This window comes from Euprymna scolopes, chromosome 19, assembly GCF_053919585.1.
Source record: "Euprymna scolopes isolate OS-2025 chromosome 19, ASM5391958v1, whole genome shotgun sequence".
In the NCBI taxonomy this organism is placed as follows: domain Eukaryota; kingdom Metazoa; phylum Mollusca; class Cephalopoda; order Sepiida; family Sepiolidae; genus Euprymna; species Euprymna scolopes.
The window spans coordinates 82875837-82893771 of NC_136500.1; the positions used below are offsets into that span (position 1 = coordinate 82875837).

General features: G+C 32.0%; 1 protein-coding gene across 19 annotated transcripts in view; it reads right to left on the bottom strand.

Moving 5' to 3' along the window:
* Nucleotides 1-1265: 1265 nt before the first annotated feature.
* The window catches only part of LOC145239793 (DENN domain-containing protein 5B-like), a 410159-nt gene continuing 393489 nt past the window's right edge, over nt 1266-17935 (bottom strand). For all 19 annotated transcript variants that reach the window (XM_080103314.1, XM_080103312.1, XM_080103310.1 and 16 more), the window contains 5 exons: nt 17770-17853; nt 14801-14883; nt 10012-10138; nt 7457-7643; nt 1266-2138 (listed from right to left, as the gene is read on the bottom strand). In XM_080103314.1, the coding sequence (XP_079959440.1) occupies nt 1955-2138; nt 7457-7643; nt 10012-10138; nt 14801-14883; nt 17770-17853 (665 nt within the window). In that variant the 3' untranslated portion in view covers nt 1266-1954. The remainder of the gene's footprint in view (nt 2139-7456; nt 7644-10011; nt 10139-14800; nt 14884-17769; nt 17854-17935) is intronic.

The following is a 17935-nucleotide window of genomic DNA, read 5'->3' on the forward strand; positions in this document are numbered from 1 at the left end:
GTTTTTTTAAAAGAAAAAATCCACAAGACACAAAATCCGTTTCATCTACGAGCATGATAACAGAAAGCACATACACAACCAAGAAATGAAATAGTTTCGGCATCGGTGTAAAACAGTGGATGTTAACGTCGAGGGGGGAAGGGGGTACATAGCATCGTACCACAACTTATCTCACATTTTTGTTAGCAGGAGACGAGAAAAAAAAAAAAAGCTTCATTTAACTTTTCTATGCTTCTGTGAGGCATTTTCAGTTATTCCACTTTTCTTTTTTATTTATGTAATCAACCATGTCTAAATTTTGTTTCTTTTTTTTTTTTAATAAAACCTATTTAAAATAAAATTTTATCATGAAAACGAAAAAAAAAAAAAAAAAAAGAAGCAAAAGACAGTAACTAACCTATTTTTTGTTTGTTTGTTTATCTCCATCCAAGAAAGCTTTCGATAAGCATTCTTATTTGTTTTTCTCCAAGACTAAGGATTTGATAATTTTAGTTTTCTTTGGGAAAAAAAAAAAAAAAAAAAAAAATTGCTTTTTGAGTTGAAAAAAATTTTTTAAAAGGGAGACAAGTCGTTGCTGCAGTCAAGATTTCATCTTTTACATCATTTGGCAGCAACAAATGGAATTTTTAAAAATTAGATATTTTCCTAAAAACGATTACGGCCTTAGCAAATCCCCACCATTTTTAAATATTGATTTAACGTTTATGACAATGTGAATCAATTGCATGTACAAGTATACGTAGGTGTCCCTATGAAAATTTATTTATGAAAATAAGATGTTTATAGTTACAGATAGCTCAAATAACCTATAATTTTTCTCTAATTTCCGTTCAACACTGGCTTAATAATATCAAATTAACAGTGACGATAGGATTATAGACATAGAATATAAAATAGATTTAAATAAGTGACTTCTAAGACAGACGTCAGTTATATTGAAGTGATTAATTCCTAAAATGGCTGCCAAATTTTATACTAGCTTTGATTGATTTTCCAAGCGATGACTGGACACATTAATCTACTGCATAAATTTATTGACTCATGTTTGTGAAGTTTTTTGCTTATTTATATTTTGCAAATATTAGTTTGTGTTTCTAATTTTTACAGCTAATGTGTTTGATTTTTTATAAATTTCTTTTCTTTCTTTTTTTTTCATTTTTATTTTGCAAATATTCAATTAACAAATAATAAATTCAACCCAAAACATTTTTTTTTTTACATAAAAATGTTGCCACCGTCAAGTGTTAGGGTTAAAGGAGGGTATGTTTTTAATATTTCTGAAAAAAAAAAAAATAAATAAATAAATAAAGATAAATAAATCAATCAAAAATAAAAAAAAAAATCAGACAAGAAACTAATACAGAGGATTAATTTGCCTCTTGGAAAATCATACAAAACTAGTCAATAAAATTTGTCAACCATTTTTAAAGTTAATCGCTTAAATATGATGCAGACCTCTGTATGTGTTAGGGGAAAGAAAAAAAAAAAAAAACTGAGTACCAAGAAGAAGCCAGCAGAAGAATGAATGGAGAGAAAAACAGTGTGAAAAGGAACAAGTGAAAAAGACTAGGATATTGAGTGTACATATGTATATATCATAGTCACTGTCGGTTCAGTAATATTAGACAGGGATTGTGTAAAGGAGAGCTGGATAACTATACAAAATTATAGCTTATGAAAGCCTTCCATAATTAAAAGAACCGATTTTAATAAATAAATACTCATAGGGATCCATGTATGTACGCATGTGTGTGCATATCTGTTAAATTGGCGGCGCTGTGTCAGTTCAGACCAGCTCATGTGGTCAAATATTTGAGCAGAGGTTACCAGTTAAAATTTTCAGATGCTGCCCAAAGTGTCCAAACTGCAGGTCAGTTTAAGCCTCGTTGTCGGATGATTGTGTGAATTTGCAATGAATGAGTTTTGGCCCTTAAAAATTTGGCCAGTACATATTTCAGATGTCCACACCACGGGTCAGCGAAGACTCTAGACAAACATTATATTCGTTTAGAGTGTCCAAGATATGCACTAGAAAACTCATAGCACGTTCATCGCGAAGGAAAGAGTTCTCTTCATACATTTGTCGGGTGACCGAAGTGTTGGCCATTAGGGGTAACCACTGTTGTAACAATCGATCCCTGAAAAAGAAAAAGAAACCAAATAAATATAAAGGAACAAAACAAAAAGAAAAAGAATGGTAAATAATTCAAAATTATTTATAAACAGAGTCCTTCAAACTAGTCAGTAAGTTAGAAATGATCCACTTTATCATGGCTGCTGTATTTGAAATCGGAAAGCATTTCCCTTCAATTCCTAATCATATTTTAGGTTAGATTTTTTTTTTTTTCCAAATTTTTTTCAGCAATTTTTAAAAATTATTAATAAATAATAAAATAAAACTTTATAATTGAAAATTTAGAATTATTTTTAATTTTGAAAATATGTTTTTAACAAATAATAAAATCAAACTGGTTCTTATCCAAAATTCCCTCCATATTAAAAAACAAAGTTTAAAAAAAACAAAAATATCATATTCCAAAAATCTTGTAAATTGATCTTGTCTCCCATTTTGAAAATAATAAAAAAGAAACAAAAACAAAAATAGATAACTCAATAATTTAAACTTTCAGAATTGATGTTGTAATGCCTACAAATTCCCATTAATCACTTAAAAATGATTTTCTTTAAAAAGTAAAACTACTTGATCAACTGATCAACTTGAACAATGTGAGTTTAGGAATATGACATTCTTGTTTTGGCATGAGTACGTACATCATACAGATAGTTCTTTATTTTTGTTTTTTAATATGGAGAGAATTTTTTTTATAATTTTAATGTTTTTTTTTATTTGGAAAATATTTTTTAATTAAATATGATTATATGACAATGTAACAAACAATTATTAACAAATAATAACTTCAAGCTATTTTTATAAATGATAAAATTATTATTTTGCCCAAAGTAATTGTAGATTTTATTGGGGAGGGGGGATGATAAACAACATGATACAATTTCTGATTTCAGATACACGATGACATGGATACTTTGTATTGTATAAATTAGTTTTCTCTTAGTGATGTTTTTTTGCCACAATGTCTCGATGCAATTTTTGTTTTATATGCATTCAATCATCTTGATAATAGTTTCATGCTTGAAATTGGAATATTATTTTATAGGTCTTCATATTTTTATTAGCGGCATTATTTATGAAATATAAATATAGCAGGCAAAATGGGCACACGTGTTTGTGTATGTTCACAAAAGTTTTTTTGGGTGGTGGTTCTAGCGTTGGTTAGATTCCGGGAGAAGTTTTCTTATACTTTGTAGATTGTAATATCTCAGATTCGCAAACGGACATGATTTCTTTCATATTTTTTGATTGAGTTTTAAGAAAAATTCTCACCGTCCCGGTCTCTTGGCTGTTTATTTATACGAAAAAGACAAACAAAGTGAAACTATTCAAACGCAAACGCCTGGCCTTCCAGCCGGGTATTATCTGTTCTGTAATTCGTCCTTGGTCAATGTAGGGGAAACTCTTCATGCTGAGACAATTACTATTTATTTAGATACTGCCAGAGTTCCCCCTTTTTTGGGGGAGCTGCTTTTACCCCACATTAAAAATAACCTTTTTCGGAGGTTTAAAAGCAACGTGATATCTGCAAGTCATATTTTTGATTGACTATGTTTAATTTGAACGCTTTACACTTTCGGTCACGTCATGGTGTAGCGGTAAGATGCCAGGTTTTCTTTCACTTTCTTTTCTGCCTTCGTGTCACAGGTTCGAGCCTGCCTGCCTACTACCACTTTTTTTTTCTTAAAACCTACAAACACCCGAACAACGCCGGGCACCCAGGCTAGTATAAATATAACAGGCAAAAGTTATAGAGTTGACTTAGAATTAGTGCTTTATGCCAAACTTTTAGAGTAAATTTAGTATTTTGGTGTTAATCCCTAACTGTGCATCACAACAGATACCATAATTCTCAGTTTGCTGTACGTTATCATAAAGGTCAATACAGAATTTCAGCCAGATTGGCGTAATAGTTTCCAAGAAAACTTAAGAGAAATATACAGATTGCCATTAATGTATAATCATAGACATGCTTTATAAAAATCTTAAATAAGTCAGTATTTTTTTATATTTCAGACAAAAAATTGAAATCTTTGTTCTTTTTTTTTTTTAGTATTTTTAACACAAATTTATTTCCAATAACATGTCAAATCATGTTTTTTTTAAAAAAAAAATCTTTGTTTAATTTTTATTAACAAAGATTAAAAACTGTAATTATTCAAATAAATTTGTATATACAGGGTGAAACGATAAATTTGTCGCCCTAAAGAAAACAACACTACAGCTTTATTTTAAAAATTTTATTGAAAAAAATCAATTCCGTTAACTAGATTATGTAGTAGAGCCTCAATCACCGCCTTGATATGGGGCCGGAACTGGGAGTATGCCTTTTCCACAAGCACCGGTGAGAGCTTGGCAAAATAGCAGCTATCAGGCTGGCTTTGGTGTTGTAGGATGTCATGTTGGTAATGTTCTGGCCATATGACCAAACAAAGTAGTCCAGTGGGGGGGGGCAGTCAGAGAAAGGTACAAAACTGTAGCACTGCTGAAACTTGTGGGTCGGCGCCGAATCCTGCTGCTACACCCAGGGTCAGCCAGCGGCCACCTGATTGTACCAGGGGATCACCACACTCTTCAGCACATTCAGGTACACTTTGGTGTTGATTTTCAAGTCGACTTCAAAGATGTGAGATGGCATGATGAAATCACATCAAAGACCATAACCGTGAGTTGTCACGCAGATGGTGGTAATCAGGCTGGCTTTGGTGTTGTGAGAGGTCATGTTGGTGATGTTCTCAACATGACCAAATGAAGTAGTCCAGCAGGTTCAGATCGAGGAAAGGAGGGGTTGTGAGAGAAGAGTACAAAGTCGTAGCATTCTTTCTGAAACCAAGCTTGGGTCGGTCTCTTTGGACTTGTGGGCCAATGACAAGTCTTGCTGATACACCCAGGGTTTGCCAGCAGCCACCGGATTGCACCAGGGAATCACCACACTCTTCAGCACATTCAGGTACACTTTGGTGTTGACTTTCAAACGGACTTCAAAGATTGGCGGTGATATGATGTGGCCCTCACTTGAAATCACATCAAAGACTATAACCCTGACTGGAAACTTCATTGAGTTGTGCCCTCAAGTGTTGAACCATGCGGATATGCATTTTGAAGCTGCTGGCAATGGTCCTGTTGTCATAACTTAGATTGGTTTTCATCAAATGAAAATGGAATCGTGTTATCTTTTCTATGGCGACAATTTTATCATTCCATCCTGAAAAATTAAATCAAATGGATTATTTGGATTAATGTTTTTATCTTGGATGTTATTCTCATAATGGTCTGGCGATGTAACCTCTGATTTTCTTCATGGTACAATGGATAAAAGTGCTAAGTAATAACAATTCTAAATTACAGTGTTCTGGAGGTTGAAAGTTCAATACATGTTGGGTTATCAGTCTGACCTGGGGTCTAAGGTTAAAACCGTGTGGTCAGCAGACTAGTTATGTATAACCAAACTGATACAACAACTGCTTGCAAGTTAATATAAAAAATGTAATTATATATACATTTATGTTATCCATATAGGGTATAGGGGGCTCTGGAAGAGGCAGCACTTTTATAGCTTGGCTGCTGCACACTCCAGAGTGGACATATGTCACTGGTCCCCAACCATCTCCTAATCTCTTACATATGGCTCCACATTGCCATACCCCGGTGCTTAGATGTAGTTCATCAATTCCAATATCTCAGCTCTAAAGTGAATGTTTACATGGCCTGTCATCAGCACCCTTCTGTATGCAGCATGGACAACCTACAGCCACTAAGAACGAAAACTGAACACGTTTCACATGCATAGTCTGTGGATAATTCTTGGAAAGACAAAGTTACAAACAATGCTGTGTCCACAAGGACTCGTATCTCCTCTATGTTCACTCTCCTTCGTCAAAGATGCCTTTACTGATTAGGCCATGTACACTGCATGGACAATGGGAGAATCCCAAAAGACATTCTCTAAGGTGAACTCACCACTGGCAAAAAGGAAATGGGTTGTCCTTACCGCTGCTATGTTGATGTGTGTAAAGGCAGCATGAAAGTACGTGATATTGACTCTACCAGCTGGGAGCCCAAAGCTAACGTCCGCAACATCTGAAGACAAACAGTAGCCAAAGGCCTGATCACTAGCGAAAACTCCATTGCAGAACAGGCAGAGACTAAAAGACTATTCAGGAAGGCCAATCAACAAAATTCAACTGACCACCAACATGACTCACCAACTTTCACCTGCAATGTCTGCAACTGCCAAGTAGATTGAAGATAGGCTTGTTCAGCCGCCTCTATAGGTGCAAACCCCATAGTCCGATGGATGCAACAACATACAGTACTGTTTCACTGTATCACAGCTCATCAGTGCGGCTAAACTAGCCCATCTCTCGCCAGGGATTGAACCTACAAGCACCTTGTTGATAGTTGGCAATTCTAACCTTTGGCCTATGGAATAAGTGCCAGAAAATGACCTCATCAAATGCCCATTTAAATAGACCCTCGTCCACCGCTTTTACAGTGCTCGATCTGCTTGTTTATTTACAAACAAACAGAGGGCTTTGCATATATATATATATATATATATATATATATATATATATATATTATAGTGATGGGACAATTGCAATATTTTTCCAGATTCCATCCTAAAATACTGATTTCAATTCTTTTTATATCTCTAAATATTTGGCTATAGAGTAGTTGTTGTTGGTTTTAAATTTCAGATTATCTTGAAAAAACATTTAATATGTGTATATACTTTTGCAAATGTAAAAACACACTTGTGAGGGTGATCTATAAATTTTAGCTTTACTAGTAGTTTAAAATCAATGTTTATCAGTTTATTATTAGTACTGTTAATTAAATTTTTGTTTTTGTTTTAAACAAATAAAAAAATTGTTTTGGACATTGGAAAATAGGCACAGTTTTTTCTGATTCCAATTCTGATACCCAAAAGATTCTGATTTTTCAGATTCCCGATTCTGATTAACTGTTCCAGCACTAATATATATTTATATATATATATATATATATATATATATATATATATATATATATATATATAACCATTTTTATTCCAAGAAATGCATGGGTTGTTTGTAGAATGTGTCTGATGATTTAAAACCTAAAACCTGCAGTGAAAGCAGTTTATTACAGATAACCAACATCTAAGCTTCTACATTTACGATTACATAAAAGTTGAATGTCATACGTTTTTTTACCAAAATTTTCCTTTAAAATTAATTGCCACACATTTTTATTTTACCAAAATTTTCATTAAAAATAAGTGTCATACATTTTTATTTTTACCAAAATTTTCATTAAAAATAATTGCAGAACATGACGCACCTGATTCCAACACAAATGAATATCTGGAAGCGGCCATCTTTGCCAATTGTTTCTGAGGTTGCATTGTTTATCTGATTCATTCTTTTACTGAATAACCAATAACCAGCTCGCACTTGGTCAGTTGAGGCGCTTGCTGGCAGGCTATCTGGACATTCAAGAAACGTTTCAAAGGTACTTTTCACTCTCTCTGAAAAAAGTAACAATATATATATATTTTATATGTAGCTATTAAATTTCCCAAAAAATAAGAAACAAAAGAAAAAAAAAAAGAAAAACAAGGATGTAGTACTGAACACTATTTTTAGCCATCCACTTGTGTTTAATAAGATGTAATAAGCCTGGTAATTTTACAGAGCTGAGAAATAAAGATATATAAAACAAAAAACTTTTACCAAATGCATTAAAACTCAATCATGTTCTGCAAAATCAGAATCAATTTTCCTCTTGAAACAACCAAACCAAATATTTATTTTTTCATGTGTTGTTATCCTAAGGTAAAAATTATATATATATATATATATATATATATATATATATATATATATAGTTTCTTATATTTAAATTTAATTCAGAAAAATATAATTTTTCAAAACAAAAAACACAATATTCCAATCCATATTCCTTAATCCATGGATTTTTGATGTAGGCTCATTTCCTCAGAGGAAAGTCATTAGCAAAATATTAATCCATGGATTAAGGAAATTAATTTGCTCTATCTAGTATATTGAGCAATTTTATTTGGCTGGGATTATCTTCCAAAATATTACCTCCCAAAAATATTTTGTAAGACTTGATACCACAAGATTCATTATCGCATTATTCTGATATATGAGTCTCTTGACAAGATGTCACTAGTTTAGTATAATATAAAAAATATGTTTGGCAATACTGTGAAAATCATGAGCGGACTAAAACTTCATCTATAAGCTCGTCAAGATACAATCATCCAACAACTTTATGTTTATAACATGAAAACCCTTATTGACTTTACATGTTCTACTTGTAATCTAATGTCCAAATTCCTAATGAACCGCCCCCTTAAGTAAACACTTCATCAAATCTCCACACCAACGTAATGTACTTGCAATAACCCTTATCCCTGAGTGGCTTCCGGGCCTTGATAAGTGGTGATCACTGTGTAAAAAAAAAAAAAATAATCCTGGCTTCAAATTCATCTATGTAATCATGCGACATAAACATAAGATTAGATTTAGTTGTTGCTGCTTTTGTGTTGTATGCCACGTCAACTATTGTTGGATCATTTTATGTTAAAATAGTACGTTTTTGTATATGATTGATTTGCAGAAATGAAATAAAAATTTCATATAAAAATGGAAAATTAGTTTAACTATAGGCATTTGTGCATTTTAGATTTGATAGGCTATTCTTTTCGTTTTTGAAGAATTCTAGGGGGAGATAATTCAAGAAGTATAAAACTTTTAATGGTTATTTTGATTCATGATGAAAATTTAATTTATTAAAATTTCGTTTACTTTAAGTCATTTTCATTTCATGATTGCTTTCATTCATTTCAGAATTTTCTTCTCTTAGAGAGACTATTAAATTTTCGGGTACTCCCACATTATACAAGCGATAATATTGAATTTCAAATAAAACAAACGATACATATGTAATTGCCATGTCGCAAATAGTAACACATCTAAAAATTACAGAAAACGATAAGGTAGAAAAATAATTATTAATGTAAAACTGTTTTCGATAAAATTTATATCGGGAATAGATTTTGTCTGACAGAACTTGATTATCTCCCTTGTCAACATCTCTTTTTTTTAGTAAGTGAAATATAGCAATTTCGCTTCTTTTCACAATTTTCTTTTTTCATTAATTAGAGATAAAATTCTGAAATGAATGAAGTGGTTATTATATGAAATTCTATGGTGCTTTCAACATCAACCTGCACAATTTACTGTTAGTAATAAAAATATTCCTTTTAAAAGAAATGTCCTTCAGAGTCAATGCTATTAAGAAAGAAATGACTTTCTCCTTGAATCAAAATTACCATTGTCAGTTAACTATTCTTTAAGTAAATAAAACGAATACGTCTTTTCTTTAACTATTTAAAATTGTAAAAAAAATTTTTTTCTTACATAATAATTGTCAGCTACCCCTTTTTTTTCCAAATCTATTAAATGAACGTCAATTTTTTTAAATGTGTTTATTTAAAATTGTATTCTTTTAATTGATAAGATGACATAAAATTTTAAAACAAGTTATTTTAAAATGGGTAAAGCTGAAATTTTTTTATCTTAGTGATATCAAATTAATCGCCTTCTTTGCTGGTCGGACGATCTCATTTTATTTTAATGTGAAAGGTGATAATGTATGCACAAACATAAAACACCTTAGCATATCAATAGATAAAAGTGCAAAAATGATTTTATAATGGCAAAAACAAAACTGCAGAGGTTTGAATAATTAAAGATTAACCCTAATTAAAAAAAAAAATTATTTTTATTTTTACCATTTTTAAATTTACACTCAAAAAGATTAAATGAAAAAAAAAGAAAAAAAGAAAAAGGAAATAAAAATGTTACCAAGATAATCCCATGAGTAAAATTTATTCCGGAAAAGTCGAGTTGACTTAAAACCATACTTGAAGACGCTTTCTATGCACTGTACAAGGCCATTTTCCCCACACAACAAATATGTTATATTACCACGCTGAAAAATAAATAAAAATCCAGTTAAAAGAAAAAAAAATTTATTTACAAATGATACAAAAAAAAAAAAAAAAAAATAGAAAATTAAAAAAACTTCTTGAATATTTTTATTTAGGTGTCTCAATTTTTGAGATGATGATTGATAATTTGTATTTATTTGAATTATTCAAATTACTGTTCTCATCTTGAGTGTTATTTTAATGTTTTGAATGAAGTAATTGCCAACCTTCTTCAGCTGCATCTGGTCAAACTCAGGAATCTGCATGGAATTCCAAGCAAAACCCTTTATTTAATCCATAGTGGTCGCATGTTCTTTTTCTATTAACCACAAGTCCTAATTTTTTCTTTTTTTAAAATCTTTTTTTATTCAATATTCACCCCAAACAAGGTACAGTGCAGAATTTTTGTAGGAATTTTTGACACCCCTAACACGAAACTGCAAATAAAATATAAAAACCTCATAATTTCTCTTTTAAAAGTGGGTTGTTTATTTTCTTTATGGATTATACTTCCAAAATAAACTATTAAAGTTGTATAAAAAGTAATAGAAATATTATTTTTTTTATTTTTTAAAAAACAGTAATGAAATTAATTGAATTTTACCAGTTCAGTATTTTTCAATTTTTAAACTTTTTCTATTGATTCTATTTTTACGATATTTTCAGGATCAATGTAAAATTTTATGCTCTTTTTCAATAAATCGAATATAATATTTTAGACAAACGCTTTTTTTTTTTAATTCACATACCCCCATTTTGAAATGTCTATTAAAAAGTAAATAATTAATTTATGTGCCAAAGTTTTATATATCACAAATTGAAGATAAAAGATCAATAAATAATATATTCTAATTTAAAACAAAAAAAGAACATTTTTTTTTTTAAATTTACCTGTAAAGTCCGAAGTTTAAAACCTTTTTTTTTTAAAACCACATTGTTTGTTTTTTGTTTTTTTAAATGAAACCTTGGTCCTTGCTCCTTTAATTGAAAAAAAATTAGGGTTTGAATTACATTTTTCGAGTAGTTATAAACTTGGAAAGACGGGGGGGGGGTCGAATTATTCAATATTTTTCACAAAGTTTCTGACACACTTAGCACAGTGCCACTTTGATGTAGGGGGCTCCTATTGGGGACATAAGTTGCAGGGATACTATGTAAGGAGATGAGCAGCAAGATGTCTGTTCACATTACACTTGAACTTCTGCATGTCAGTACACTTGGGAAAGCAGGAACCCAGAAGGGAATTCCAGAGTCTAGCAGTTCTGGGGAAGAAACTACTGCAGTAGAAAATTTTTTTTACATCTACTGTGCTGGGGTGGGATTGTGCTGCTTGTCAGGTTTGTCTGGGGTATTTACTTTGAGGGGGTACAAGGGCTTGTAGTTTGTTGGAGCATTCACCATTAAAGTACTTGTAGAACAGGCAGAGAGATGGAACATTTTGTCGATGGGACAGTGGTTGAAGCTTAGCTGATAGTGCGGGATCTATTAGATTGGCGACTCTTTTTAGAACCCTGTCTAAGAGGGAGAGACTAGGTAGCAGATGCACCAGCCCAAATGTGGCAACAATACTTCATACATGGATGAATGATGGCCTTATAAAGGTACAGGATACTCCTAGGCGTAAGTAACTTTCTAGCATGGTAGAGAGAACCCACCTTCTTTGCAGCATAATCCATAGTGGTTGTAATTTCTTGTTCTATCAGCCACAAGTCCGAAACAATTCGCAATTGTATTCTTTATATCACCTGCACTGAGGATTGAACCTTTAACCTCCAGAAGAGTGTCACTATCACAACTAAATTTAACCAAGTACTTTATCCGTTACACAACAGGTTCTATTTTTATCTATATGGTACGTTGCTAATATACACTATCGCATCCTTATCTCTATTTGGCTTGACAGCATTTATAGCCAGATGACACCAGTACTACATAATCCTGCCAGAAGGGTTCTGTAATTTTAGAAAAGCAAAGTACGGGAAGGCTTATCTAAATCCTATATAAAGTTAGGTATGTCTATATGCTTATATATTTGTGTATGCAGGATTCACTCCTAAACTAAATATTTGATCATTATGAATTTTGAACACAGCTGCTAGACATAATGGCTCATAATGTCGGCTGTATTTAATTTAGTTTTATGCAAAGGTGAGGTGGAAGTCTTTGGCCTAAAATTCAAAGACCTCTGAATTTTGTGAAATTTTAACAATAGGCATTAGGCATCTATTAATAAATATGTAACAAAGCGCAGAGGTGCGTATGGCATCTGTATGCAAATGACCAAGCTGCATTTGAGAAGTCACGGCAGGGAAGGACAAAGATTTTAAAAAGAAGAATGTGTGCACAGATCAATGATGTTAGAGAGAGGACAGAGATGAACGTGTCACACGTGTGGGTCGACAGCGACAGGATAAAACGTGTGCTAAATATGGCCGGACAGGAAAGTATCTGGAAATAAATGTGTTGTTCAACTGAAAAAACAAAAGAGTTGAGTTTTTTCTTGTCTTGGTTTCCTTGCGACGGTGTCTACATATTAACGTGTATAACTGTGTACTACATTACGAATATATTTTAAGTTTCAGTTTCTTTGGAGTATTTTAAGGGATTTTTTTAAACCTCCTATTCGAAGATTTAAATATTTCAGATTTGCATTAAATTTGATCCATAGTGATTGGACTTGATTAGAAACTTAGCAAGATTCTTTGATTTGAAATTTTTCTTTTGATCAAAATTGGAATGAAAATTCTAGATATAATGTTTAGTATCATGATTTAAAATTTTTTTTTTTTGGAAAGGGGGGGGGGACAAAATGTGGTGTAAAACGTTTCTGTTTGGAAAATTAATTTTATCTGTTCAGGGACGAGTATTTTTCTAGTGGTTTATAAAAGGAAAAAGATATATTAAAAGAGGAAAACATCTATTCGAACACTGGAACTTAATAAGGAATAGTGAAATGGACAGATGAGAAAGAAAATGGAAAATCTTGAGAAACTTCTTGTCTTTCCCATAGTGATGATGATGATGTAATGACCAAATAATCTAAAATCTAATCTAAAACATACTATGTGAAAACTAGCAAACAAGATTTTTAGTTTTAATATTATAACAGACTCCCAAGGGTTTAGACAGTTCCTTTAGTAAATGATCTATGGTCCTTTAGATCCAGATAGTTTAACTGGATAAACGCCATAGATTAAAACACCTCTTTGATTTGATGAATATCATCATCATTACATTTTTATGTCATTCACTGTGCACGATTATTCTGACCAGTTTTAATAAATGACATCAAAAAAACAATAATGTCATCCAGTGTGCATGATAACAAACAAGCAAGATCTGCAGAGTTTTAACAATATGTTCATTTACCACCTTTTCAGGAGGCTAGACATAAAGTCAGATGAAGTTTTAAAAATCTAGCAAGCCAAGACAAGTGCACGCTGGCCTAAGAAAATGTTTAAGCAGCCATGTTGGAATTCCCTCTTAGGGGTGCCTCAGACAATTAGCAGTAAACTAACCCCTTCTCAAAGAGAAAAAGTAAAACCTGGGAGGGTGGACCTCCTATGGCAGATGAGAATCATACCTCACTCTAAAGCAATAAACACAATAATTGGATTGATTGACGAGTACATATCTTCAACTAGTATGAACAACACATACTTAAAGTGTGTTAGATTTTCTTTAATAAAATGTGGCAATTCTACAGTCACTGCTAGTTGAGTTGAAAGTCAAGTTAAAACAAAAGATTTTTTACTTAGAAAAATCTGGTTATTATTGATGGAATGCATCCACAAGTATATAATTATTTTATAGAATTACCACTGAAAAAAAGAATTACTTTATAATTAGTATCTAAGTAATTGTAGTCATTTAGTGAAACGGCCATCGAATGTTCTCTCAGTGTTGACTGGCCAAACGCAAGGGACATAACTCTGCCTTCCAATATGAACATTATCTTAAGCAAGATAACAAAAGACAAAGAGTTACTTTTCTTCCATATACAAATCATTTAATCATTATTCTTAGATGGAAATCTGCTTCTAATCTAACACTAATCTTTTATTATATAAATCTCACTTGTCTGTTTAAATGTATGTATGAGTGTATGTATACATGTCTGCGGGTTTTCACGAGATTGGTATCATTTTGAAGCTCAACTCTTTAGACAACAAATATTAAAGAATTGGCTAAAAACATTAATTCCTTCACCCCTTCACTCTCAACTGGGCACTTTTCTACAAGGAGGGGTCGCTTTTTTTCGCCGATATTTTCAAAAGTCATCCTCTCTTTTCGATTGACTAGCCTTAATTTAACCCTTCACCACTTCCAGTTCAGCGATGGACGCAATGGCAAAGATGTGACTTTTTTTTTTTTTTTTAAACATTCTTTAACACCTTTGTGGTACGGGTTCGAGCCTGCCTGCCTACTACCACTTTTTTTTTTTTGTTTGTTTTGCTCAAAACACACCTCCAAACACCTGGGCAACGCCAGGCACCCATGCTAGTCTTCTATAAATATAAACTTTAGAACATTGTGTTGGGATTTACTTACTGCCTCGTATAAGTCAGATTTGACAAACAGTTATTTGAATATGAGGTGACCCAGAATAATTTTTGAGGGTAAGGATTATTTATAAAAAAAATTAGACAATATTCATCGCTTACCTCTTTTTCAGGTTTATGGAAATGTTTAACAATATTATTGACTGCGTGTCCCAGCATTTCCTGAATTTCAGGAATGGACAAACCTAGACAAAAACGTAAAAAAAAAAAAAATACAAGTAAGAATCATGAGAAAAGAAAAAGAAACATTTTAAAGACATTAAAACAATTTTTTAATTAATTACAAGTGTAAAATTCAAAATTCTTATAAATGAAAAAGTGTGCAACATCTAAGAACACCTCCATTTAGTTTCTAGAGAGAATGGATGCTCCATGTAAGGGTGTCTGTTCAGTGAATCGATTGTGAAGCAAGTGTTGTGCAATTCTCAACCACTGACATTGCGCTAGTCCTTTAGCAAAGAGAAGTCCAGGACAACTGAAAACAATGCTGAGATAAACAGAGTCCTCTCACATACAGCACTTGATATTCCTAAATGGTCATCGATTTGGTACTGACTAATGTTGGGATGATTAATCGAAATTGGAAAAATCTTAACTTTTTGGCATCTGAATCAGAAAAATTTGTGCCTATTTTCTGATGCCAAAAGCGATGCATTTCATATTTTTGTTTAAAACATTATGCTCCATTGCTAGTACTAATGATAAATGTTTGATATTAATATTAACAGTAAGATTAAAATCGACAGATCAACCCCCACAAATGTATTTTTTATATTTACAAACATATATGTACAGGAGTTTTTATGGTAATCTGAAAAGAAAAAATTAAAAACAACAATTCCATGGCTAAATATTTAGAGATTTAAAAAAAATCGGCATCAGAATTTGATAATTGTACCAGAATCAGGATAAACATTGGAATAGTTCCATCACTAATATTGACCAGAGTGAACATTACTAAACTTTAGTGATCTAATGAAGACCAATGTGACAATGTGATTATGCCGTACATCTAAGAAATTCTTATCATGGATCACCAGAACAAAATCTGTGAAATTTTAAGAACCCCCACTAAAAAAAGAAAAAAAAATTATTTAAGTATACAATTCTAAAATAATGGTTTAAGCATTATTTTCATGCACAACATCCAGCATTGTGCGGAGAGTAACTGCCTATAATAAAGTGTTCATAATTTATTAATGAAATAAAATTTTTACATTACATTAATACAAGAAGAAAGTGTATAGTACATGGCTTGATTTAGAATTCAATATGGGTGTCAGCGTTCGTCATCAGTTTCTCTAGTGTGTCCTAGTATTGCCTGGCAGAAATAACTTTACACTTGAAACTTAGAGGCAATTTTTTATCACATATTTCTTGCATTATTCATTTCTTATTTTAGAGACCTCTTTGTTTTATTTTACTTCAGTTAAAGTTCCTAAAAATCAAGTGGCCTCTTTCTGGGGCTAATACTTTATCTTTATATTAGACACAGATATTCGAATATTGCATTACAGTTCTTGTTTATCTCACATCCGTTGAGTTAGTAAAGAAGTTTAAAATATTAATTTTCCTCTCGCTTATTGATAAATTAACTACATTATATATCTTTATATATCTTTTTTTTGGGGGGGGGTCTCTTGGTTTTATTGGATTCCAGGACAAAAATTCATCTAGTCTGGCGAAGTGTTGTTACATCACTTAAAAAAGATGCATCAATCCTTGTATAAGCCAGTGTAGGGTAGCCATACCAAGGGAATTTTATTTGGGCTTCAAACACTTATTTTGAATATTTAGTCAGAGGAAATATCCGTGTGCCAGATTGTCCTGACTAAAAATATAAATAATCATTTTATCACTGGTATCAGCAATGGAAAATTAAGTTTAGAAAACAATGCATATAAAGGAGTCGTTTTGGGGCACAAATTTTTCCGATTCCAATATCCCAAAAAGTTATGATTTTTCCAATTCTTGATTCTGATTAATCGTTCCAACACACACACACACACACATATATATATATATATATATATATATATATATATATATATATATACGCACACATACTTTAAAATGGATAATGGCATAAAAGATAAATGATAGCTTTGAAATCATCCAGGTCTCTTTTGGATAATATTAAACGTCAAAAACATGCACACAATAAATAAAGCAAAAGTCTAACTCTTGAATTATCTTAACAATTCTCCAAAACACAGTTCTCATCAATGAAATAACCTGACACAAACAACGACAATTTTTTCTCTTAACGAAAACTCAGTATGGTTCCAATGTATTGGCTTTCAACTTTACAATCTGCACCGAAATGAACGAATGTTCTTAGATTAAGTGAACTCTCGTCACTCCACAAAAATAAGATTCTATGTTGTAAGCTGATCGCTCTGGGTTCAATCCTTGATGGACGGCACATGGCATAACCAGCACTCTTTTTTCTCATGGACCTATATGATGACTGCACTCTTTGAAATGTCATTCAAGATGCAAGATGACACACTGCAAACAATATCTACAGTTTTAGTAGTCTTACCTTACCCCATAACTGGAAGAGGTGGTGTGTGGATTCATACCTTTTTCACAGGCATTAGCGAAAGTGATAAACTAGTTCCGACAGAATTTGAACCTGGCACACCTGTAACTAGTACCCAACGTTACTTTGATTAATAGTATATAGATATAACAAAAATATTTTTTTGGTTATCTTTACGATTACTGTTTCGACTTCCCATGTTAAGAATGTTTTTTTCTAAATAACGTCATTTAGAAAAAAAACATTCCTAATATGAAAAGAGAGCAATACTTTCACCTAACAATTCAATAAACAAGAGATACCGTAAAAAAAAAGAAATCAATTAAAAACGAAGTAACAGCCGGAAGTGAAATGAAAATGGTAATCATGAAGATAACCATTTTTATTTTTATTTTTTGATTGCAGATAAAGAAATTAAACGATTCCTTTGTAAACCTCTGTGATTTGGTGGATTGTATACCAATGAATTTGATACCACTTCCGCAAAGGACCTTATGTTTGGGTGGGGGAAAGGGGAGCTACTTACTTTGTTCCATCAATTTGTGTCGTGGAGATCCAGTTGGAGCTGGAGACATGCAACGTGGAGGTGTTCGAGATAAAGTACCCATATCTAAAAGGAGGAGGAGGAGAACAATAAAATTAAGCACATCAACATTAACTTGAATATGAAATCAATTTGAAAGGTTTTATAT